The sequence below is a fragment of the Aspergillus homomorphus genome (assembly GCF_003184865.1).
Source record: "Aspergillus homomorphus CBS 101889 unplaced genomic scaffold BO97scaffold_42, whole genome shotgun sequence".
Lineage (NCBI taxonomy): Eukaryota > Fungi > Ascomycota > Eurotiomycetes > Eurotiales > Aspergillaceae > Aspergillus > Aspergillus homomorphus.
The window spans coordinates 202,172-223,956 of record NW_020291928.1 but is presented as its reverse complement, the minus strand read 5'-3'; the positions used below and the strand labels follow the sequence as shown (position 1 = coordinate 223,956).

The 21,785-nt window shown below is 53.2% G+C and overlaps 8 protein-coding genes across 8 annotated transcripts; 6 read left to right on the top strand and 2 right to left on the bottom strand.

Annotated features, from left to right (window-relative positions):
• The first annotated feature begins 687 nt into the window (after window positions 1-687).
• Window positions 688-3,193, top strand: BO97DRAFT_192020 (TCP11 family protein). The gene is made up of 3 exons (XM_025690471.1): window positions 688-815; window positions 913-2,095; window positions 2,180-3,193. Exons 2-3 carry the CDS (start codon window positions 1,169-1,171, stop codon window positions 3,137-3,139), a joined length of 1,887 nt encoding a protein of 628 aa, XP_025548164.1. The 5' UTR covers window positions 688-815; window positions 913-1,168; the 3' UTR covers window positions 3,140-3,193.
• Window positions 3,194-5,129: 1,936 nt separating this feature from the next.
• On the top strand, window positions 5,130-6,425 carry BO97DRAFT_472760 (uncharacterized protein; the record flags this gene model as incomplete). Its single annotated transcript, XM_025700169.1, has 2 exons — window positions 5,130-5,874; window positions 6,070-6,425. 2 exons carry the CDS (start codon window positions 5,130-5,132, stop codon window positions 6,423-6,425), a joined length of 1,101 nt encoding a protein of 366 aa, XP_025548163.1.
• Window positions 6,426-6,602: 177 nt separating this feature from the next.
• BO97DRAFT_408064 (uncharacterized protein) lies at window positions 6,603-8,751 on the bottom strand. The gene is made up of 3 exons (XM_025695769.1): window positions 7,712-8,751; window positions 7,406-7,657; window positions 6,603-7,356 (listed from the first exon to the last, which is right to left on the bottom strand). Exons 1-3 carry the CDS (start codon window positions 8,477-8,479, stop codon window positions 7,087-7,089), a joined length of 1,290 nt encoding a protein of 429 aa, XP_025548162.1. The 5' UTR covers window positions 8,480-8,751; the 3' UTR covers window positions 6,603-7,086.
• A 2,458-nt stretch (window positions 8,752-11,209) lies between these two features.
• On the top strand, window positions 11,210-12,385 carry BO97DRAFT_191880 (cytidylyltransferase family protein). Its single transcript, XM_025690470.1, has one exon. The coding sequence runs from the start codon at window positions 11,390-11,392 to the stop codon at window positions 12,248-12,250; it is 861 nt and encodes a 286-aa protein (XP_025548161.1). The 5' UTR covers window positions 11,210-11,389; the 3' UTR covers window positions 12,251-12,385.
• Window positions 12,207-13,161, bottom strand: BO97DRAFT_408061 (uncharacterized protein). The gene is made up of 3 exons (XM_025695768.1): window positions 13,145-13,161; window positions 12,951-13,073; window positions 12,207-12,846 (listed from the first exon to the last, which is right to left on the bottom strand). The coding sequence occupies exons 2-3, from the start codon at window positions 13,018-13,020 to the stop codon at window positions 12,521-12,523; spliced, it is 396 nt and encodes a 131-aa protein (XP_025548160.1). The 5' UTR covers window positions 13,021-13,073; window positions 13,145-13,161; the 3' UTR covers window positions 12,207-12,520.
• A 125-nt stretch (window positions 13,162-13,286) lies between these two features.
• BO97DRAFT_375713 (J domain-containing protein) lies at window positions 13,287-14,803 on the top strand (the record flags this gene model as incomplete). The annotated part of the gene is made up of 3 exons (XM_025692998.1): window positions 13,287-13,882; window positions 13,944-14,192; window positions 14,259-14,803. Exons 1-3 carry the CDS (start codon window positions 13,615-13,617, stop codon window positions 14,801-14,803), a joined length of 1,062 nt encoding a protein of 353 aa, XP_025548159.1. The 5' UTR covers window positions 13,287-13,614.
• Window positions 14,804-15,369: 566 nt separating this feature from the next.
• BO97DRAFT_408059 (ubiquitin-ubiquitin ligase UFD2) lies at window positions 15,370-19,479 on the top strand. Its single transcript, XM_025695767.1, has 7 exons — window positions 15,370-15,610; window positions 15,700-16,385; window positions 16,454-16,664; window positions 16,715-17,170; window positions 17,230-18,814; window positions 18,867-19,016; window positions 19,076-19,479. Exons 1-7 carry the CDS (start codon window positions 15,581-15,583, stop codon window positions 19,174-19,176), a joined length of 3,219 nt encoding a protein of 1,072 aa, XP_025548158.1. The 5' UTR covers window positions 15,370-15,580; the 3' UTR covers window positions 19,177-19,479.
• Window positions 19,480-20,085: 606 nt separating this feature from the next.
• Window positions 20,086-21,610, top strand: BO97DRAFT_480315 (3-oxo-5-alpha-steroid 4-dehydrogenase family protein; the record flags this gene model as incomplete). Its single annotated transcript, XM_025700741.1, has 3 exons — window positions 20,086-20,243; window positions 20,320-21,245; window positions 21,544-21,610. The coding sequence occupies exons 1-3, from the start codon at window positions 20,130-20,132 to the stop codon at window positions 21,608-21,610; spliced, it is 1,107 nt and encodes a 368-aa protein (XP_025548157.1). The 5' UTR covers window positions 20,086-20,129.
• Window positions 21,611-21,785: the final 175 nt, after the last annotated feature.

Below are 21,785 nucleotides of genomic sequence, written 5' to 3'. Positions count from 1 at the left end.
TAGATCAGCCTCACTTTTTCAGTGCCCCTGCAAAAGGCACTCTTGCCTCTCTTCCTACTCTCTTTTTTTCCACCCTCTCTGACCAGTCAATTCATGCTGTTAGTCTCATACAATGCGGTAGTGCATGACCAACCTTCTCTTGCACTAATCACTGCCCTTTCTTTTCTGGCTTTCTCGGTGGGATCGGTGTAGTTCCCTTGGCTGGTGTCCTTATTGTCTTTCTTTTTTGTCCTTCTCATTTGACACTGATCTTCCCTCCCCCTGTGTAGTGCAGGGTTACTCTTTGGAGTCTTCAACCGCATGCTTTGCTCTTACTATTGGGCGTTATCAGAAACACTGGATATCCCGGCCTCTTTGTTCTTCTGATCTTGCCGATTCGCCCGGTTGATAGTGTTGTCGTCGCTTGTCGCCTCCTGTCCGTCCGCATTGAAGGGCAGTCTGTTTGCTCTTCTCCTTCGGCATTCCCTTCATCGTTGTCGCGTAGCTATTGGACCGACATTGTTCTCCGTCGTCTCACTTTGACGGATACGGTTTCATCTTGTGCTGGGGTTAACAGCTGTGTCTTTTCTACGAAGAACAGAAGATTCAACGTCGCCTGCTACCACCAAGAAGACAGGATCTCTACATACACTATATAAACGAAAGGAGAAACAAGCAGGAACAGAGAGTGAGGGAGAAGGATATCCGCTATACAACCCCGAACTGGTGGACTTCGTCTATCCAGACCATACACTCTGCCAACCAACTCCCCAACAACAACAAACTTCCCGATTGAAGATCGACACTAGCGATCGACGTCGTTAAACTAAGATCAGGTGCGCACTATTTTCCCCTCCCTCGCCTTGAATTTGAAACCCTGTCGACCTCAGGCAAGGACTGACTGAAGGATTGCTGGAAAGGGATCGCAATCAGTCTTTCTCCCCCTCCCATCCCCTCCTCCTCTTTCGACCCCGTCGTCGTCTAGTTTAGGGTTGCGGTGCCTTGCGTCTATCACCAAGGAAATGCCCGTTATCCCCACGATCTAGGTGCAGCCACATATCATCCAAATCAAAAGTCTCGCTTGGCCAGTCTACTGTCCTGACACCCTGAACCCCAACCCCAGCCATCGCCCTTTCTTTCTCAACCTTACCACATCGCCTTTTATCTGCTTGGGCACCAGTGCGATCGGATGGAGATGGACCTTCAAAAAACGAAGGAGGCCCGCCGGGATGCGCCGGGCAAGCAGGAGGAGAGTACCGACTGTCCTTTAGAAGCTTATGGAGGAAGCGGCCATACGAAAGAGTCCCCTAAGAATGATTCGCTCGACCATCGCGATACGAACGGCTGCCCGGATTCCGCAGAAACGCGCCAACAACATCAACCGGGCAGTCCACCCTACCAAGATGCCTCCCAGTCTCCGTCTGCCATGCTGTTGGCGGCCAGCCGACCATCATCGTCATCGTCAAAGACCCTGGATATTCCAATGGCCTTTGGGCTCCGACCCGAGGAGCACAGACTCCTACTTGCTGCAAAACGCTATCCCCCGGTAACGAAGGGCACGCTGAGCGAGCTGGATCTACCGTGTATCATGAGCAATATCAATCTCCGGATGGATGCGAACTTCGACCGAGATCTGCATTTCAAGCCCGACTTAGACGGCGAGAAGGGCAGGCGAAAACGGAAAGAGGCGGCGGATTACTGGGAGGCCATGGCCGTGGAGATCTCAATCTACGCCTTCTACTCGTCTCCGGAAGCTATCAGTATGACTGAAAATGCTCTGGGCGACCCGCGACAGACCTTCGAGCCGCGACTTCCAGCCATGTTCGAAACCTTGCAGGATGTTTTGAAGACGCTGGTGCCCGAACGCGATCATCCAGGGGTGATGCAGAATCTTGAGGTGTCTCTACTCATGCAGCAAATCCAGAAGGGGGTGCTGGATATGGTCCGCGTCGCCACTTGGTTGGCTGCGCTACTCAAAACACATTGCGCTCCGATGCGGGATGAATGGGCGGACCGTATGGTGGAACAGATCAGGTCAGGATCGCAGTCGCAGAACCCGACGGAGATCGTCAGCGGCCTTCAAACGCTGTTTTCTATCCTTGAGGCCATGAAACTGGTAAGGAATTGGTTTTGACTGCCGCTCTTGCGCGCTGCGGGGTCGGATTTGGAACAAGAGAGAAGCTGATTTGCTTGGCCTTAGGACGTTGCAAACCACCAGATTCGCGCCTTTCGGGTGCTTCTGATCGAGGATACTGTGCCATTCTTGCAGGAGTACTTTCGAGGGAAGATTGAGAGGGATAACTTCCGGGTTGAATCGTCGCGACTGTGGTATCTGGGGATCCGGGATCGGGAATTGCGCCAGATGGACAAATCCGCCCACACGGACGGGTTCTGGCCGATCTCGGTGCTGTTTCGAGGGGTATCCGACCTTTTACTCCAGTTTCACAACCCCGAAGCGTTTCCGGAGACCTTCGTGTTTGACTCGGACCGGCTGTGGCAACTGCGGACCTGCCTCCAGAATCTGATCAACCTGGACATCTGCTGGTTTATCTTCGAATCCTACATTCACACGCAGAAGCGATACCTGTCCGCCCCGGCCCAGACGTACGCCACCTTCCGCTCGCGCATCGGATCGCTGATGGAGGAGAACGAGGAGTGCGCGCGGGGCTCAGTGGCGTGGGTGCAGAACGTGCGCTGCATCGCGCTGGAGATCGCGCGGTTCGCCTGTGCGGCGTGCTGCAGCGACGGAACGGTCTCGGACGAGGTGATCGCGTCCATCGAGGACGCCCTGATCTTCCACCTGTCGAACGAGTCCAACCTGTTCCAGTACTTCCAGGGCTCGCTGCGCGAGAAGTTGCTGGCCGCCACGTCCGCAGCGGCGAAGAAGTACCTGAACATGTCCCCGCTGGCGATCTGCGAGTCGCAACGCAATTTCCCCGCGGCCACCACCACCACCACCACCAGCACGGCGGCCGTGATGGCGCACCAGCAGCAGCACTATGACGTCGAGCGCATCTCCATGCGACTGGCGCATATGGGTGTGCTACACTGGCGAGTGTGGGCGCCGATTCTCTACGTGCGCGAGAGCGTGTCACCGACTGACGTGGCGACCATTCCGTCGAGCGACGTTTATGACGTGGCACGCTCCGCGACTCTTTGATTATATGCTTTCTTTCCCCCTGGTTCCCGGCTTGCAGAACGGGTCTTTTCTCCTTGTATTTTGGTTTTTGTGGCACATGGGCGGAGTTCAAACGTTTCATGCAGTTCTTCAGCGTGTATTTTGTTTGTCTTCTTGAATATTTTCTTGCATCGGGATGTTCATTACCCGGTTTTTAGGCGTTTGACAATGGGGAGGAGAGAAGCGCATACTATATAATCCTTGTTTCTTTCTTTTTCTTGCTTGGCGATTACGGTGGGAAAGAGGCAGGGCAGGGTAGGGTAGGGTGTTTTTGGTTCCAGTTTTCAGGGCCATACTCTCCAGAGGGAGATATTAGATGTGATTGATTCCTAGCTTGGCCTTTCACAGATTGGCGTATTCGTTAAAAGCCTTATTTAATATTCGAGCTTAACGCTTAGATTCTGTTCCTGTTATTCCTGTCTTTTCCGTGAATCTGAGTATAGAGCTTGCACGATGAGAACTCCTACTTGGTTTCAGGAGTAGTGTATACGATTAATTCTTCACCAAGTTCCTTTTCTAATGACGGGAGTAAACTATAATAGTTTCTTCCCCATTGCAATAGAGGAACATTCCCAACCAAACAAACACATAGTATATCTCAGTGTATTACTGCCCAGGCAAAATCGTAGCCTCTGGCGCCGGATAAATCAATTGCTCATGGCCGCTATCCCCGCGCACCTTTTTTTTTTTTTTTACATTTACGCGAGCAGTCAGCGATATCCATTTCTTCGAGCGTGTACAGGAGGGTCCCGTCAGGAACCATACCATACCATATACGGGGGCGCGCCGTTCGCGCCTCGGATTTCAATGAATGATCTCGCCTGTTTTGTCTGCTCGGCCGTCTAGATTGTGGTTGTTAGTGTGGGAATGAATGGGGTGGAGGTGTGGTCTTCGATTGGATTGGATTGTGTGGTTGTCTGTGTATGTACGCACGCACGCACTCACTTTGTCCGTTGATCTCGATCCCGCTGCCTACTCATGCTTGCATTGGGTCCATTGTGACTTATAGATCGATTGAGGGATTGTATCGGGGTGGGTTGGTTTTTTGCAGAGTAGTGAGAGTGAGGTTGAGGTATCTTTCTCGGTGGGTGAGGGAGACAGCGCCGGAGGTTGGGCGGCTCTGCTCTATAAGAATACTAATGCAGGTCATGTCATCTGCGCTATTGGATAATACCTAGAATGTAACCTTTGTGGTCATGTCTCGATGGTCTTTTGCTGGTCATTCGTAGTAAGGTTTGTCTGTGGGGTTGTTTGGTTACATCAAGATGTTTGTTTCTGGAATGAATCTGGATGAGATGGGATTGGTATTAGGGAGGTTATAGGCGTGACATTCTCTGGCTATTCAATCGATGATCCATACTTAACTTTGCTTGGTGGGGTAACCATTGTTGGGTGGGTGGGTTGGTTGTTGCTTGTTCTGCGTTCGGGAGCTGATGCTTAATTCAGGTTCCTGTAGCAGGAAGAAAGAGAGAGCTGAGGAGATGCTTTGGGAGGCTCGAGAGGGGTTCTATGACCTGGTTTACTAAGTATGCTTTCTAGTTGGTAGGTATCGCTGACGCTGGCTGATCTCTCGCACATAAATGAGTAGCTTGGGTTCAGCTGGTCGAGATGTGTCTGTTGAGAACTGAATTGCAAGGGATGAGCATTGACACGGATGCAGATGTGAGGGATGTGATTTACGAGAGAGGTATCTTCAATATATGCCTGCTGATTACTGTCTATCTGTAGATCCCCGCGGAGGGTCATGATCTCCGAAATCTTATGTAAGCGACCCCAGATTGCATGGATCCTATCATTTTCAGTCTCCATTCCTACTATGGAAAACAGTCTCCGCCGGCAGACAGGCAACTAATACTTCCAAACAAACCACCATGAAACCTACAAGACCCCAATGACCGTTGATTATATCTCCTAGGATGGACATCAAGCGCGCATCTCCACCTTCTACAACCTCATTACAACTTCCATCCAAATGCGCACCACCGCCCCCCTCCGCCAATGCGCCTCGACGATCCTGCGCACCCTGAAAGCCGCGCAACTGCAGCGCATCGCCCAGAGCACGGGCATCAAATCCTCCGGCACCAAGCCCGTAATCGTCGACAGGTTGGAGACGGAGCTCGCGCAATGCGAATACAGCGCTTTGCTCTCCCCTCCCCCGCAGGGGGTTGCAGCGCAACCCCGGAGGATGAGTATCCTCAGCATCGACATGGGAATTCGTAACCTTGCATTTGCGCATCTGCTTGTCTCTCCTCCTTCTCCTGCCCCATCTATCCCAGGAAATCCCCCCCCAAAACCACAAATAACCCTCAACGCCTGGCGCCGCCTCTCCATCCCGGAACTAGACAACCAAACCTCATGGACATCCCCACCCCCTCTCTCCCCAGGATCAGATACCCATCCCAGCCCGAAACCCGAAAATCAAGAGGAGGACCCCTTCTCACCCGCCCGCTACGCCCGCCACGCCTACACGCTCCTGATCACCCTGCTCACGCTGTACCGCCCCACGCACGTGCTGATCGAGCGTCAGCGGTTCCGGTCTGGTGGAGCCGCGGCCGTGCAGGAGTGGACGATTCGCGTGGGCGTGTTTGAGGGGATGTTATATGCGGTGTTGTATGCTTTGCGCCGGGAGCGGGAGCGCGGGGGCTCGGCGGCGGCGGTGGTGGTGCCGAGGGTTTGGGGGGTGGAGCCTGCTCGGGTTAGTCGGTTTTGTTTAGCTGGTGGGTATGGGGATGGGATGGGGGATGGGATGGGGGATGGGTTGCTGGGGTGGGATTGTGAGATTAAAGGGGGTGAGGATCAGGCTGAGGATACGGTCCAAGCAACTCAAGCACCGGGGAGAAGGGGACGAGGACGAAGGAAGAAGGCTGCAGTTAAAATCCCAGAAGAAACGCAAGATGAAGAACCACCCGCAGAATCACCACCCAAAAAGAAAAGGAAGAGCACCAGAGAAGTCAAGAACATGAAGATGGACCGCGTGGGGAACTGGCTGCGTAACGCAACTTCTCTTCTGCATCGCGGCCGTCAGGGGCGGTTGGCGGTGGCGGACGAGGCCGAGTTACACAGCTGGGTTGAGGCGTATCTCGCCAAGTGGGAAGGCAAGCAGGGTGCACGACAACGAACGACACCCCCCGACGGTGGCGCTGCGGCGCCGGATATCGGCAAGCTGGACGATCTGGCGGATTGTTTGGTTCAGGGGGTCACTTGGTTGGAGTGGCAGGTTATGCGCCATCGACTCGTGGCGGATCCTGGACTGTTGGCGAAGGTTTAGTCTAGCTTCATCTGTGTATACTGTACCCATCTAGATCTTAGTTCCCTGTACATACCTAGTTGTACTCTACAAATTATACTCGGGCTGGCCAGCCGACAGTCACCATCATTACTCCACATGCAACCCACTACACAGAGCCTTAACCTTGGACACTTCTGAACATCGAAACAAATCAATTCGCTGTCTAATCAAATAAAACATCCGCTCTCGTAATCGAAGATCATCAATCGGATGGTCATAAATCCCCACTTAGATCTATTCTTCACATAGATACAATTGTCACCGAAGCGACAAATGCCCGACACTCGTCCTCCAGCTAAGAAAACCCCGCTTTGGCCGCCCGTCGTACAAAGATCCACGTCCCATGAGAGGTTCTCACAGAGAAACTAAATGAAGAAACAGCTTCGTTGGGTAATGGGTGGGACCTGCACGGCCTCCGTAGAGAATTGAACAACCACCGGCCATTGCGTAGGTCTCCCTTGCCTAGCCGGATAAGACGAGAATGGAAGAAATAGACTAGATGGCTTGAAGATAGAAAAAAAATTGTCAAGTTTGTACCAGAAACATAAACATCAAAATCCTCTCATAGGTACAAGGCCAGCGCAAGCTTTACGCCACGGGGTCAATTCTCAGTACAGACGAAGGAGCCGCACTGAAGGCCTTAGTAGACGCGGCGAAAGTTGGAGGGGAAGGCAGCCCTGCTGCTGGTCTGGAAACCAGTGGGCCGGGCAGCACCGCTAGGGTAAGGGAAGGTGCCGTTGTTGTGGCCAAAGGGAGGACGAGGGGTGGGGACAACAGTGGCAGTGCTGATAGCAGAAGCCTCGGAGGTGGAGGCGGCAGCAGTCTCCTCAGCGCTGGTGGTAGGCTCGGCAACCTCAACGTTGGTGTCGGGGGTGGCGGTGATAGCAGCGGCAGTGGTAGGGGCAACAGTCTGTTCTAATTAGCACCGCAATCATCTGCTCTCATGCGACCAAACTTACCACAGTGACAGTGTCGTGCACAGTAACGGTGACGGGAGCGCAGGTCTCACCCGAGGAACTCGAAGAGCCCGAGGAGCCGGAAGAGCCTGAGGAGCCGGAAGAGCTACCGCTCGAGGTGGCGGCAGAGCCAGCGGCACCAGTGGAGGAAGGAACAGCCAGAAGGGTGTAGGTGGCATACGCGGTCGAGGTCGAGGTGAGGGTGGTATCTTGAGCGCCAGCGGCGGCAGTGCTAGAGCTGTGGCTTACGGGGGTCTATACCAATCTATTAGTGGCAATCCCATGCGAATGACCATCCAATAAACATACCACATAGACGGTCTGGACGTCAGTCACGGTGCGGTGGACGGTAGTGGTCACAATGGTCTTGGAGGCACCGGAGCCCAGGGTGTAGGTCAAAGTGACGTCCTTGGTGGAAGTCTGAGTCTCATACTGGGTGGAGACGGATTCAGCGCTGGAAGCAGCGCCGGAAGCAGCGCCGGAGCCAGCGCCAGATCCAGAGCCCGAACCAGCAGCGGTGCTGGCTGAGCCAGAGGATCTGGTCACGCCAGTGCCGAGAGGGACGGGGGCGGCGGTGATGACCGAGGCGGTCGAAGAGTAAGGGAAAGGAGGCACGGGGGCCGATGAGTGACCGCCGGGCACAACGGAGGACTGGCCGACAGGCACCACGGGCACGGAGGAGGGGCCAGCAGGCACAGCCGGGGCAGAGGAAGGAGCCGAAGGCACCACCACAGCCACGGAAGAAGCACTAACAGGCGCAACAGACGGGACGGTCACGGACGAGGGACCAGCAGGAACAACGGCCTCGGAAGAGGACGCAGCGGGAGCAACGGGAGCGACGGTGGCAGTGTTCTCAGGAGCAACAGCCAGGCTGGTAGTCGCAGCAACAGCCTGAGTGGAAGAGCTGGTGCCAACGACAACGGGCTGGGGCTGGATAGTAGTGGGACCAGCCGGGGGGACTGCAACCGAGCTGGAGATATCGCGTCCGTGGAAGTGCAGGTTGTGGTGGATGTTAGCCTCGCCAACCGCTGCGAGAGCACCCAGAAGGGCAACAGAGACCTTGGTAGTAAGCTGCATGATGGTAATCTGTAGTAGTGGGGTTTGGGGTTGGAGATGTGTGTATAGAGACTGCGGCGGGGTGTTTTTCAACGAATGTGAGCTGCGAAATCTATTCGCAACGTGTGATAATGAATGACTGGGTTCGAAAGAACGAAGGCAACGTCTCTAGCACAGAGAACAGTTGAGAGAATGTAGCAGTCTGACGGAATCAATCCGAGACGGAAAAGAGAGTCGTTAAAAGGAAGAGGATGGAGAAGAAAGAAGGACTAAGAAGACTAGAAGAGAGGGGGGGGGAAGAGAAGAAAGGAAAGGAGACAGACACACTCGGAGGGAAACTAATATCTTTTTCATTTGATCAACACCCGATGTTGCGGTGGATATTACGATTCAATTACCAGGTACCATACGAAGTGAGGGTTTGATGCAAGCCAAAGTCGGTGAGAAGCTGCGCTGCAGGCTGTAACGTATGGTTGCATCAGGCGATCTGATTTGAAGGTCGGGGGGTATTTACCTCGTGCGCTAGAGAGGATTAGTGAGCTTAGTCTGTCTCATCCAGGCAGAAAAGGTAGAAAGCCGGGCCGTTGTAACAATTGTTGATATGATTTAATTTCCTGCTACTCCATACAGTGGGCCCTGGCGCAGGCACCATCCGTGGATTGGAGGTTGCAGAGATGATGCCCCGTTTCATCCCGTGAATTCACTCGTGTAATTGGCCAGTAACTGCAAAGCCCCCTGCTTAATCTCCTTGTGGGTCAGTTTCCCCAACCAATGGACCGCACGGGGAGGTGTGGTGTTTTTTTCTACTTCTTAGTCTCGGATGTGTGTTTGTGTGTGTGTGTGTGTCCCACGGGCTGTACGGCTGGCTGGACGGATGGACGGAGGAAGGACTACCCAATCTGTACTACGTACTCCCTAAAACTCGCCGTGTATTGTATGTGGTGCACTGTACCTGATTTTCGGGTTCTCGCCCCCTCTTGAGCATCGAAACAAGCAACAGCCAGGAACAGAGTGCAGGATTCTTGTACATTACACACCCAACAAGTATCAGGGGGTGAGAGGACTCAAGGTTTCTCCGGCGTCGGATGAGCATCCCATGGATCACGGTCATCAGCTTAATCAATGCTCAACCCTAATCGCCAGGAACGGGAAATGAGCTCCAATTTTCCGCTTGCTGTACAATCTCCAGCATCGATCGCCACCAACGTACCACCAGACATTGGCCTATCCAGTCTCCAGCAGCTACTTACCGAGCGTCTACACACCACTCTGCCAAGCTCTATACAGCGTATGAATCCACGCAGTCTGCGTACGAGTGACGAGGCATTGCAGAAAAGCGGGGGACCAGGGAGCACGGTGAAGAACAACTCAAAGGGGGAGAAAAAGGGGGAAGAGGTGACTTATCACCGAGCCGTAACCACCTAGACGAGATATCATGGACCACGAAAGATAGACTATGGAGTCCTCAGCCTTGGTCCAAGCGTGGAGATAGCCCGAGCCAGCAAGCAAGACCACGTCCATCGCTTCGTGGTGGCGGCCAATTCGTATGGTCAAGCTCGGCGCCAACCGGGCCCGCTGGGTCGCCCGACTAGTGGTACTTTTCCACCTTTGCTTACCATCGGGCTTCTTACTACTGGGAAACTAGAGAACTTTCTCTAAGCGACTGATCTTCCCGCTCGGAGATTTCCAGTAGGCCTAAGCGAACACTGCAGCAGGAGAGACAAACACACAAACAGAACAATAACAGGGCGCATGTCGATAACAGTGTGGCTGGCTGCAAAAGCGTTGGCATGACAGTGTTGATCCGGAGGGAAATCGACCAGCAGGATGGATCAATTCGAGGGTGATCATAAAAGAAGTGGAGACCCAGTTGTATTGCCGAGAGTCTAGAGTCTAGACACGATCCCACAAATTACAATCATCTACCGTAGAGTGAGTACAGTAAATGAGCAATAAGCGCCTCGATTGTCGATTCATTATCAGTAGATTGTTGATGACCGTGGGTTGAAGCGGTCACGCAAACGAAAAACTCCCCAGGTGTTCGTCCATCCATTCAGGGTCATATTGACTGCCGCGGACGTCTCAGAAGAGAAGACCTAAGATACTCGGTTGCCTGAAGACTGGTGCTTGCAGGACCCGAGAAACCGAGAAACCGAGCATTGAGTGGCTAAGGGGATGATCGCCCTCGCGGCTACACTCGCACAAGACCGCTAGGAAGAAAATTCGGAGCCCCGAATTCTAGCCCTTCGGGATGAGGCTACGGTAGTAGTCTAGTCATACATCGGTGAAATCCGTTGGTGCACATAGGCAAGGTACATTTGCTCCAATCCAATGTCACTGTCCAACACGGCTGATGGATTGATATGCTTGAACATTGAGATGCCTGTGATTGGGATCAGCCCGCGCATTAATCTAGACGGAACACGATGGCCGTTCAGCCCGGCTCACTGGCCGTCCGCCGTCATCCATCGAGACTTATCAAAATCAGAGGATAAGCAGAGGAAGCGTGATCAATATCGGCTTTACCGCCACTCAGCCGTGTGGGTGGGTTGGACAATCTCCCCGTCCTGATGAGTGATTCTCGGTTGTGTCGTTTACATACTTCCAGTTTGCTCTGCAGCCACCCGTCGGAACCTTAAGACCTTGAAGGGCCTGGAAAGGTTGAAAGGGTCCGACTGTCCTTCTTTTCCTTCCATGGATTCTTTCATTCTTCCCGTCGTCCCACTTTGGGCGGTCAGCCATTCTGCCGTTGGTTGTTGCGGCTCTGAGCCTCTGACGTTCCTATCCTTGGCTGTATCTTCTTGACTTTCTTCCCCCTCTCTCCCCCCCTACTTCTCCCCCATTCTTCCAGGCTTCCCGGCATGAAAGAATCTTCAGGGTGTCTAAGAATAGTCTAGCGATCGGATCAAGCGTCGCTTACCCGCTTCAACTATGGAAAGACCCTCCTTCCAGTCCCTGCAGGCACATTATGCTTCCCGCTTGAAACAGTTTCAAACATCAAACCGGAACTTCGAAGTCTTGGCCTCTGTCTCGCCCGGTCACGATGATGATCCTGTTTCAAGCCCCGACGTCTTGTACGTGCTTGACTCCTCTTTCAACCCACCCACGCTTGCCCACCGTCGGATCGTCAGTTCGGCTCTCCTCGGGGACCCCAGCCGTTCTCCACGACTCCTTCTGTTACTGGCAACCCAGAATGCCGACAAACCATCCAAGCCCGCCTCTTTCGAGGACCGTCTAGCCATGATGGACTTATTCGCTCGTGACCTTCTTTCACACCTGCAGTCAACAAGCTCTGAAACTTCTCAACCGAGCCTTCCAGTAATAGACGTCGCCGTCACTAAAAAGCCGTACTTCATGGACAAGGCAGCGGAGATAGAAGGGGCTGGGATCTACCCCAAGTCCCTCGAACAAGTCCATCTCACGGGCTACGATACCCTGATTCGCATCTTCGACCCCAAGTACTATCCCCCAGAACATACCCTGCAGCCATTGGAGCCCTTCCTTTCCCGGCATCGCCTACGGGTCACGCTACGCCCTGATAGCAACTGGGGGAGTCGGGACGAGCAGGAGGCATTTCTGCGGGACTTGGCGGATGGTAAGAAAGATGAAATAGGCGCGAAACGGGAATGGGCCCCGCGAATTCAGCTTGTGGAGGGGAGAAAGCCGGGGGCACCGTCGGTGAGCTCAACCCGAGCTCGAGAAGCGGCCACCACAAACCCACAAGATCTGGACTGGCTGGTCCCGTCGAGCATACAGGAGATGATTATGTCTGAACGACTATACTCGAACTAATCGACAGAGCCTGACTGGGTCGCGCGCAGAACCACTGCCGCAAGGCTCAGAGGTAGCCGGTCGCAACAATTGTAAATGCATACTGTACACATAGACATCACATACAGTGGTCCGCCTGCCGGAAATGATTTGCTTTTATCCCAACGACGACCAGAACACCATGCCCAAAGCGACGCCTAATCCACGTTTGGCGGAAACTGTCGTACACGAACCTTGGAAGGTTCATGCCGTGCATAATCGGTCCAATCTATGAAATCATAGCCATATCTCTTATTCTTCATCGTTTTCCCGCTTGCCCAGGGTGTAGGCAAGTCCACCACTGACCATGTTGACCAAGCAGAGACCCATAGTCACGCCGCGCACAATGCCCCGAGCGCCCCATTTCTTCATGAACGGCTGCTTTCGCCGCCCCGCAAGCAGAAGGTAGAGCCCAGACCAGGCGGCGCTGATACCCGCTGTGTCGGTTTTGAAGCCTTGAAGGTTGGCATAGCTAGTGAAGAGGAGAATCGGAGGGAAGAGCATGGGCAGTGGCTGGAATGGGCGCATGTGCTGTGCTGTGATAAGAGAGGCCAGTAGAGTGGGTGGGAATGCATTCTCTATTTGATAATGAATCAGTGATTTGATTTGTGAACATGTATAAAGGCGTAATTCACTATTTCACAAAGCGAAAGATAGCCCGGATGCTTGGATTAAAACTTACCTCCCCATGCTCTAGCTGTCTGGACTAGAGACTTCTCAGTCTGTTCTACTGCGGAGTCCGAACCAGCCATGATTGTGTTAGCGGGACTTGATTAATGAATCCAATCAACATTCAAGCCTATCTCTGAGTTTATAGTTAGCTATCAGTGCAAATGATCGTGAGTATAGCGACACCTTGTGGTGCGATCAACGTACCAACATATGCAGAGGTGGTGGGCAGAGCGGAGGAGGGATGACGATCCGCCGCGGCAACGAGCACAAGACAACCATTCCTGACTAACAAGCCACTGTCAACGCTTACCCGGGGCTTAGCGTCAACATCTGAACCTCTCCAGAACTCACCACGTTTATCAGTCACGGTTTATTCTTCTCAATCCCCGACCGGCACGCTGCAGTTGAATCAGCTAATTGTTTGCGCCTGGAAGCCTAAGCTGGAACTGCAGCCTTTAATCTATTAACAACAAACCCCCGCTCCCTCCTTCTATTGTCGTTTTTTTACGTTTGTCCGCTTTGGCTGGCCCGCTCTCCCTCCTCCGAAGATCCACGCCCTGAAATCACACCCGCTGCGCCGAGAAATCAACAGCACAGGAAGCGAGAGCAGCGCATCGCTGTGGTTGATTGATTTTTGAATTTATTGGGAGAGTCATCACTGAAAGACTCCTGCGATGCCGTCCGCCACAGCGTCTGGGGTAGACAACGGGGGCGCAGCGAAATCTCGAGATCACAACCAAGGCAACCAGGACCGCAAATACACACCCGAGCAGAAGGCGGCCGTGCTGCGGATTCGGAAATGCTCGACCACGGCATTCTATGAAATCTTGGCCGTGGAAAAGACCGCCACGGATGGCGAGATCAAGAAGGCGTATCGCAAGTTGAGTCTATTGACGCATCCCGACAAGAACGGATATGAAGGAGCGGATGAGGCCTTCAAGTGTGAGTAAAGCTGTCGTCGCATCTTGGGCATACCAGTGATTCTAATTACGGGCGGATGTAGTGGTTTCCCGTGCTTTCCAGGTCCTGTCCGATTCCGAAAAGAAAGCCAAGTACGATAAATTTGGTGGGGATCCGGACAGCAGATTTACCCCCAGCGCTGGACCTTCGGGCGCTTCGCCCTTCAGTGGATTCGGTGGTGGATTCCCTCGGTCAGGTGGTGGTGGTCCGATGTTCGAGGAGGAGATCTCGCCAGAGGAGCTCTTCCAGCGATTTTTCAGCGGTGGCTTTGGCCCCATGGGCGGTGGCTTCGGTACGATTCATAGCACCCTTTGGCTCAAGAAAATCTGTCTAGACGTAAACGATGGCTAACTTCTAGCGTGTACAGGCGGCCCTCAGTTTGTCTTCAATATGGGTGGCGGTCCCGGATTCCGCGTGCATCAATTTGGAGGCCAGCGGCCTAGGAGAAGACCCCGCGAAGCCAATGGCCAGTCCGAGCCGGCGCCGTCACTTTGGTCGACTTTCCAACAACTTCTCCCACTCATCCTTCTCTTCGTTCTCCCGTGGATTTCTTCTCGCTTCTCCGGTGCTCCTGCTCCTTCAGGCCCTTCGTACCGGTTTGACGCCGCGGTTTCTCCTCACACCATGCATCGCACGACGCCCAAGCTCAACATTGATTACTTTGTCAATCCGAAAGACGTCGATGACTACAGCGCCCGCAAATTCCGCCAGTTGGATCAACGAGTAGAAGTGGATTACGTGACGAAACTGCGGTATGAATGTGATAGCGAGATACATACTCGGGATCGCATGATCCAGGACGCTCAGGGCTGGTTCTTCCCGGACGTAGAGAAGATCAAGGAGGCACGATCGATGGAGCTGAAGAGCTGCAAGCGACTAGATTCGCTGAAGGGGAGATTTTAAAGTCTGGCTCTTTCATGGCTACTGTTGCACTTGTTCCTGTTCATTCCTGAGCGCGGTTGGCTTCGCATCCATCGTATACTAATATCCTATGCTGCGGTTGGGCTCCCTTTGCCCCAATGTCTCTATGTGCTCTATCACGATCAAGCCTCTCTGTTACCACCTTAGATGTCTATATGTTCTTCTCACGGTTGTGATGGCGTTTCTCCATGGACTGATAATGACATTTTTTGCGTTTGGGCTGGAATTAGTTTTTTTATTGTTGAGAGTACTGTGAGTGATATACTTAATATCATAAAAGCGCACTGCCTCATTCCCACCTGTAAGGCATATAATTAGGTACTTCAGTCATGATGTGATGTAGTCTATCTAATAAGAATGAAAGATGAAGAATTACAAGGATTGTAAAAGTGTACTATTGAAAAAGTGTGGAGAGAAGGGGAAGGGGGGAAAGAGAGATTGTTGTGCCCTGGAGCGGGGAGGGAAGATCAACTCAGCTTAGTTAATAATCAGCATCGACCATGACAGAAAGTCCGTCCGACTTCCAGCCCGCGCATGCAGAAGTGACATCTCTCACTCCCAACCTCCGGCTTGTCCTTATCCTCGGTCTATCCCCACCAGACCTCTGAGGACTTGTCGAATCTCGGTTGCTGGCTCTGCGCTCGTTTTCACACTCTCTTCATCGGGCCGTCAAATTCAGCTGGCATTCTGCACAAAATCGTGACCCGCTGACCGAGGAAGGTTTTCTGTTGCGGGCTGCCCCGATCAGCATCACCAGAGATGTCCGATAGCCAGTCTGAAGCGGACAAGGTTTGTTCACTCATTCCCCTTCAGAAAGAATTGCTTCAAGAGCCCGTCGTGGGCCTAAGATCGCTCTGACCTCTCCCTGTTATCTACAGATCCGCAGCAAGCGCTTGGCAAAGCTGGGAAATCCCACTCCATCGTCGCCCGTCGACGGCGCTGCGTCGAGCCAGCCCGCATCGCCCTCGCAGCCCTCGCCTGCATCCAGATTCCCAGACCGACCCCAGTCACAACCGCGATCCAACCTGAGCAGTGCAGCTCCTTCACGGGCCTCGTCGCCGCAACCACAGTCCCTGCAATCGGAATGGAAGCGGATCAAGATCGCACCTCCCACTGCCGCCAGCGCAGCCCCGGACCGGTCGCAAACCGTTACCCCAGTCTCGGGCACCCCACCCTCAACGAGAGCTGACGAGAGCATTGAGTCCTTTGCCGATCGGACGCTGAGCGCCGTTTTCAAGCTGACTCTGAACGAGGCTCGTCAGAAGGATATTCATGGACAAAGGTTAACCTTCCTACCCGGACTGCGGGGGGAACTCGAGGAACAAGGCCGCGACATCCGCATTGAGCTGTCGGTGCTGGACCAGGCGCTCTTGGAGGCAGCTTCTAACGCCCCGCAGCAGAAGCCATTGGATTACCTGCTCCCGTGCTGGAGGCGGATCTCGAGACTCCACAAAGGATTCCGTCGTCCCCGGGAGGATGACCCGAAATACAGCGTGATCTGTGAGGCCCGTCGCATGTGCATGAGCTACTGCATCTTTGCAATCACCATGCCGGAAATGTTCGGGTGGGTTTAATTTCCGTGGACCACGCCACATTCGAGGATGAACGGCTGACATATTCTGTTCTCCAAAGGCTTGAGACTTCGGAAAAGTCGTCTCTTAAACCCTATCTCCTTCTGGATCCTGAGGAGGATAGAGGTGTGGATTTCGAGTTCATTGGCGAGGCTGTGAGCCGATTCAGCGAGGATGATAGCATCAAGCCGGCTTTCATCGCTGCTGTGGAGGAAATGAGCCAGGAGCTTGCTGGCTTGACCATTAATGACGATTACAAGCCCTACCTCACAGTATGTTCTCTTCCCTTCGCCACAGGAGCCTTTCCTCAACCTACTTGCAGGCTTTGCGGAACCTTGTGCACAACGCGGCCATTGCGGCTGCCATCACTGAGTCGTCCAACTTCAATGAGTCTCGGGATCCGGCTCAATTCGAAAAGAGCACGCTTCTTGGCCCATGGTTCAGTCTATCTCCGCTTCAGAGCAGTGTGACGATGACATACTTCTCAAGCCCCAAAACAAGAGATCAATCATACATCTTGAACGCACAACGGTCAATCCGGATGATGCAGCATATGATCAGCTCGGATCTTCTAGATGTCATCAACCATATGATCCGAGCTTCAAAGGATGCCAGGGATCGGGTGCTGGACTGGTTCGCAGCCTCCCTGAACATCAACCACAAACGACGGGCAATGCAAGTGGATCCCACCACCGTATCTTCCGATGGGTTCATGTTCAACATCACAACTTGCTTGGACCAGCTCTGTGAGCCGTTCATGGATGCAAGCTTCACTAAGGTTTGAGAGCCGGTATATCGTTATTTGGTTACCAAGCTGACCATTTCTTCATCGTATAGATCGACAGGGTCGATGCAAACTATCTACACCGCAAGCCTCGGGTGGATATGAAGGACGAAACCAAGATTAATGCCGATCAGCATGCCTCTGATGCTTTCTATGCCAGTTCAACAGAGGGGACGTCCAACTTCATTACAGAGATCTTCTTCCTCACCGTGGCCGCCCATCATTACGGCAGTGAATCTCTGACCACAAAGCTCGAGCAGCTCGAGAAAGACCTGCGACACATGGAGTCAACCATCAACAAATTCGAGTTGGAAAGGCATCGGTGGGTGAACAACCCGGTCCAGCTCAGAGTGTTCGAACAGGCCCTCAAGAAGTACAAAGACAAATTAGATCTGGGCCTGGCCCTGAAATACAGTTTGCAGGGTGTCTTGTTTGACGATCAATGGCAGGCTCGGTCCATGCTGTTCATGCGATATGTGGTTGTCTGGTTACTGCGGGTAGTATCAGGCACCAATTTCCCGAAAGAACCGCTCAAGCTTCCTTTGCCTGAGCAGCAACCGGAGGTTTTCCAATGTCTGCCAGAGTACTTCCTTGATGACATCGTCAGCAACTTCAAGTTCATCATGTGGGCCATGCCTCAGATCATTACAGCCACGCAAGGAGACGAGCTGGTTATGCTCTGCATTACCTTCCTAGAGAGCTCGGCCTACATCAAGAACCCCTATCTCAAAGCAGGTCTCGTCTCTATCATGTTTCGAGGAACCTGGCCCCGCCCTGGAGGCGGTCGCGGTGTCCTCGTGGACTTGCTCAATTCTATGCCTTTTGCCAACCAGCACCTGCTGCACGCCCTGATGAAGTTCTACATCGAGGCTGAACACACCGGCACCCACACCCAGTTCTTCGACAAGTTCAATATCCGTTACGAGATCTTCCAAATCATCCAATGTATTTGGCCCAATACCCATTACCGCAACAAACTCTACAACCAGTCCAAGCAGAACCTGGACTTCTTCGTTCGCTTCGTCAATCTCCTGCTGAATGACGTGACCTATGTGCTCGATGAGTCCTTTGGCGCTTTCATCACCATCTACAAAACTCAGACCGAACTGCGCAATGCGGCAGCAATGGAGCCTACGGCGCGTCAGCAAAAGGAAGAACAGCTGGCGGCCGCGCAGCGCAACGCCAAGTCATATATGCAGTTGACCAATGAGACAGTTTCCATGCTGAAGCTGTTCACGGACGCGCTGGCGGATTCCTTCACGATGCCTGAGATCGTCCAGAGACTGGCAGACATGCTTGATTACAACCTGGACGCCATGGTAGGACCCAAGAGTGCCACTTTGCGCGTGGACAATTTGCAGGAGTACGGGTTCAACCCACGGGCTCTGCTGAGCGAGATTGTTGATGTTTATCTGAACCTCACGGGCAAAGAGAGCTTCATTGTCGCTGTGGCTCGTGATGGTCGGTCTTACAAGCCTGCCAACTTTGAAAAGGCGGCCGAGATCCTGCGGAAATGGTCCCTGAAATCGCCCGAGGAGCTCAAGCGATGGGAGCAATTCCAGCACAAGGTGAAGGCAGCCAAGGAAGAAGACGAGCAGGCCGAAGAGGACCTTGGAGAGGTCCCTGATGACTTCTTGGGTATGTTGCAGATGTCTTGGACTCATCTTACTGGTGCTAACTTGAATTGCAGATCCTCTGATGTACACCTTGATGGAAGACCCTGTGATCTTGCCCGGATCCAGGGTATCCATTGACCGCTCCACCATTCGCTCTCATCTTCTCAGTGACCCTCACGATCCTTTTAACCGCGCTCCGCTGAAGATGGAGGATGTCACACCCGGTGAGTGACTTGGTTGTTGGCAAGCTACCAAAGAGCCAAGGCTGATTCTCGATTTCTAGATACGGAACTCAAAGCCAAGATCGAAGCTTTCAAGGCCGAACGGATGGCAGCACGCAGGCAAGCTAAACCCGCCGACCCGATGGACACGACTACGGGTTAATTGCGAGCGGAGAGGAACGGCGTTGGTGCAGAAGGCATTTCCGCGGGGCATGTCCTAATTAGCGCGTTGACCATGTGATGAGATAACTGCTTTGCTGCTTGCTTTTTTATCGAAAGAAGGTCGGATTGGGAGTTTTCGTTTTGCGTGCGTTGGATTATCATCATAGAATAGCCGGCTCGGGGCAGATGTTCTGCTGCAACTCGATCAAGTGCCCCGTGGTCTATTTGCATTGCCGGGATGATTTGAACCCAATGATGTTATGGTTTTGGAAATCTAAGCATGAATGGTACGGGCGCAATGGACAGTTTTTCTATTACTGTGGGCTTTTCGTATGTCGACACTTGTGTACTGTACTGTACTGTAGCTGGGGTTTTGCAGTGTATGGGGATCCTGCATTCCATGGGTAAGTGGGCTGTTGTTGAGTGGCATCTACGGAATGCTGCTACAAGAACTACTATTGTCACTACTGGTGGTGATGGTCCCACCATACGCTGCACTATCTTGCACCCCGTGGCGCTCATGGACATCTACCAGCCCGGGCGCCTGCTCATGAGCGATGATGCACAGTCACGGCCACAAAGCCGGTGTAGTGGCTCGTGAAGGCGGATATTGGGGTCTCTGCGGCGCGGGCGTTACCAAGGTTTGGGGCGGTCCGTTGAGACGTTGTATGGTCTTGGGGTGCTGTTGCGTTATGCTAGCGCGGGGGAATCAATGCTATATGGAAGTATTGGGCGGATATAAGAAAAGTTGAATGATTAGGAGTTGTATTTGAGAAGCAGGAGCAGGAAGTCTACTGCGTTGTCATGATGCAGTCATTGTTGGCTCTTAGTCAGCATTTAGTCATGCATAACTATGGATGACCTCAAGCCTCAAGTAGTTGACATCTACATCTACCTAGCTTCACCAGTACATAGATACTGGATTACATTAGGGATACCATCAATTGCTCCACGATGGGAGCCATAATCTCGTCCTGCTGGGCCAACCTCCCTCCACTGACAGACATCCTCCTCCCCACGCCGGAAGTCTACCGCACCTTACTGAACATCTTCCAATACTTTCCATTGGTCCGTCCCAAGCTTCAAGCTTCCCTACTTATAGACAATCCACTTTGTAAGGCTAGCTAACAAAGCATAAATATAGTTCACAACCATCCAATGGCTAACCGCCTGGCACCCAGCGGGCAAAACCTCACTGAAGCGCTCGATCTTCAACCTCCCAGGCCGTTGGGCCTGGTTCGCAATGGAGATCACCAGCCCACTGAACCTGCTCTACATCCTATGGAAGCTACCCTCCAAACTCGATCTGCCTGAGTCTTATAGCCTTCCCTGGCAGAACAAGCTCCTTGCCGCCCTCTTCGTAGCCCACTACCTCAACCGCGCCGTCATCTCCCCCTTCCTCGCTGCCCCAAGCATGTCCCCCATCCACCTCTTCATCATGACCTCCGCCATGCTCTTCAACTGGTTCAACTCCACCTGTCTCGCCTGCTGGCTGGTTGGCTACGAGATCCCAACCATCCCGGCTTATCACCATGCTTACCGCCCCAGCGGCACCGGAGCCGCAACAATCCAGTCCCTAGGGGTGCTGATTTTTCTTGGGGGCATGGCAACGAACATCTACGCAGAGCGCACGCTCTTCCGTCTCCGTCGCGAGGAGGCTGCGCGTCGTGCCGCCTCCTCTTCCTCTTCCTCCCCTGAAGCTAACTCGCGTTCGCAATCAGACAGGAAGGGAGAACCCCCCTCAACATCCAAAGTCTACATCCTCCCGCCCAAATCCCACCCCCTGTTCTCCGCAATCCTGTACCCGCACTATCTTGCCGAGTGGATTGAATGGACGGGTTTCGCGCTTGCGGGGACGATGGTTCGATCTATTTCATCGGTGGGGTGGGGGGGCCTCGCGGCTGCGACAGCTAGTTCTGCTAGGGCAGCACCCCTCCGGCTCGCGCCGTGGCTTTTGCCCTTCGCTAAGGGGGCGGCGTACGCCGGGCTGTCGGTGCCTGTTCCGGCGGTTGTGTTTGTGGTGAATGCGGTCACGAATATGCTGCCGCATGCGCGGTGGGGGCGGCGGTGGTATGTTGGGAGGTTTGGGGAGGGGGCGGTTGCGGGGCGAGGGGCTGTTGTGCCTTTTTGTTCTTGGTTATAGTTGTAGTTCCTGTTCTGGGTATGGATTGAGGGGGGTGGGAGGCTGAAAGGAAGGGGGGTCCGGGGGTTCTCCCCCGGGACGCTTTCAGTTCTGGTGAGGGGGTAGAATTTGGGTGGTAACAGGATAGTGAGGAAGAAAGGGAAGGGAGAGAATGGGGGGGTTGTATGATTATTTTCTTGATGTTGGGTTAGGATTTGACTGTTACTTGCTTTGGGAAGTGAATAGGTATCAGGTGTGGCGCTGGCGTGAGGTGTTTGTACCGTATAACACTATATTCAGTTGTGATGATTAGATTTGATAAGAAATGTATGGGGAAGGATTGTAGGGCACTGACACATACATTGTAGGCATTAACTAAGGAGACTGCAGTATCGAGTCACTGGGTAAGCTACGAGTATCAAAGACGAGTTACACGATTTAACTACGAATTTACGACATAAGGAGTACTGTTAAGCAGCAAGGCCACT

What these genes read in the sequence shown, in the direction of transcription:
- BO97DRAFT_408064 (XM_025695769.1), bottom strand. Translation starts at nt 8,479, where the DNA reads ATGCAGCTTACTACCAAGGTCTCTGTTGCCCTTCTGGGTGCTCTCGCA. An exon ending in ACGTCCAGACCGTCTATGTG is followed by an intron (nt 7,658 to 7,711) that starts GTATGTTTATTG and finishes AGATTGGTATAG; the next exon opens with ACCCCCGTAAGCCACAGCTC. An exon ending in TGCACGACACTGTCACTGTG is followed by an intron (nt 7,357 to 7,405) that starts GTAAGTTTGGTC and finishes TAATTAGAACAG; the next exon opens with ACTGTTGCCCCTACCACTGC.
- BO97DRAFT_191880 (XM_025690470.1), top strand. Translation starts at nt 11,390, where the DNA reads ATGGAAAGACCCTCCTTCCAGTCCCTGCAGGCACATTATGCTTCCCGC.
- BO97DRAFT_408059 (XM_025695767.1), top strand. Translation starts at nt 15,581, where the DNA reads ATGTCCGATAGCCAGTCTGAAGCGGACAAG. An exon ending in ATTACAAGCCCTACCTCACA is followed by an intron (nt 16,665 to 16,714) that starts GTATGTTCTCTT and finishes ACCTACTTGCAG; the next exon opens with GCTTTGCGGAACCTTGTGCA. An exon ending in TGGATGCAAGCTTCACTAAG is followed by an intron (nt 17,171 to 17,229) that starts GTTTGAGAGCCG and finishes TTCATCGTATAG; the next exon opens with ATCGACAGGGTCGATGCAAA.
- BO97DRAFT_192020 (XM_025690471.1), top strand. Translation starts at nt 1,169, where the DNA reads ATGGAGATGGACCTTCAAAAAACGAAGGAGGCCCGCCGGGATGCGCCG. An exon ending in TCCTTGAGGCCATGAAACTG is followed by an intron (nt 2,096 to 2,179) that starts GTAAGGAATTGG and finishes GCTTGGCCTTAG; the next exon opens with GACGTTGCAAACCACCAGAT.
- BO97DRAFT_408061 (XM_025695768.1), bottom strand. Translation starts at nt 13,020, where the DNA reads ATGGCTGGTTCGGACTCCGCAGTAGAACAGACTGAGAAGTCTCTAGTC. An exon ending in GACAGCTAGAGCATGGGGAG is followed by an intron (nt 12,847 to 12,950) that starts GTAAGTTTTAAT and finishes ATTATCAAATAG; the next exon opens with AGAATGCATTCCCACCCACT.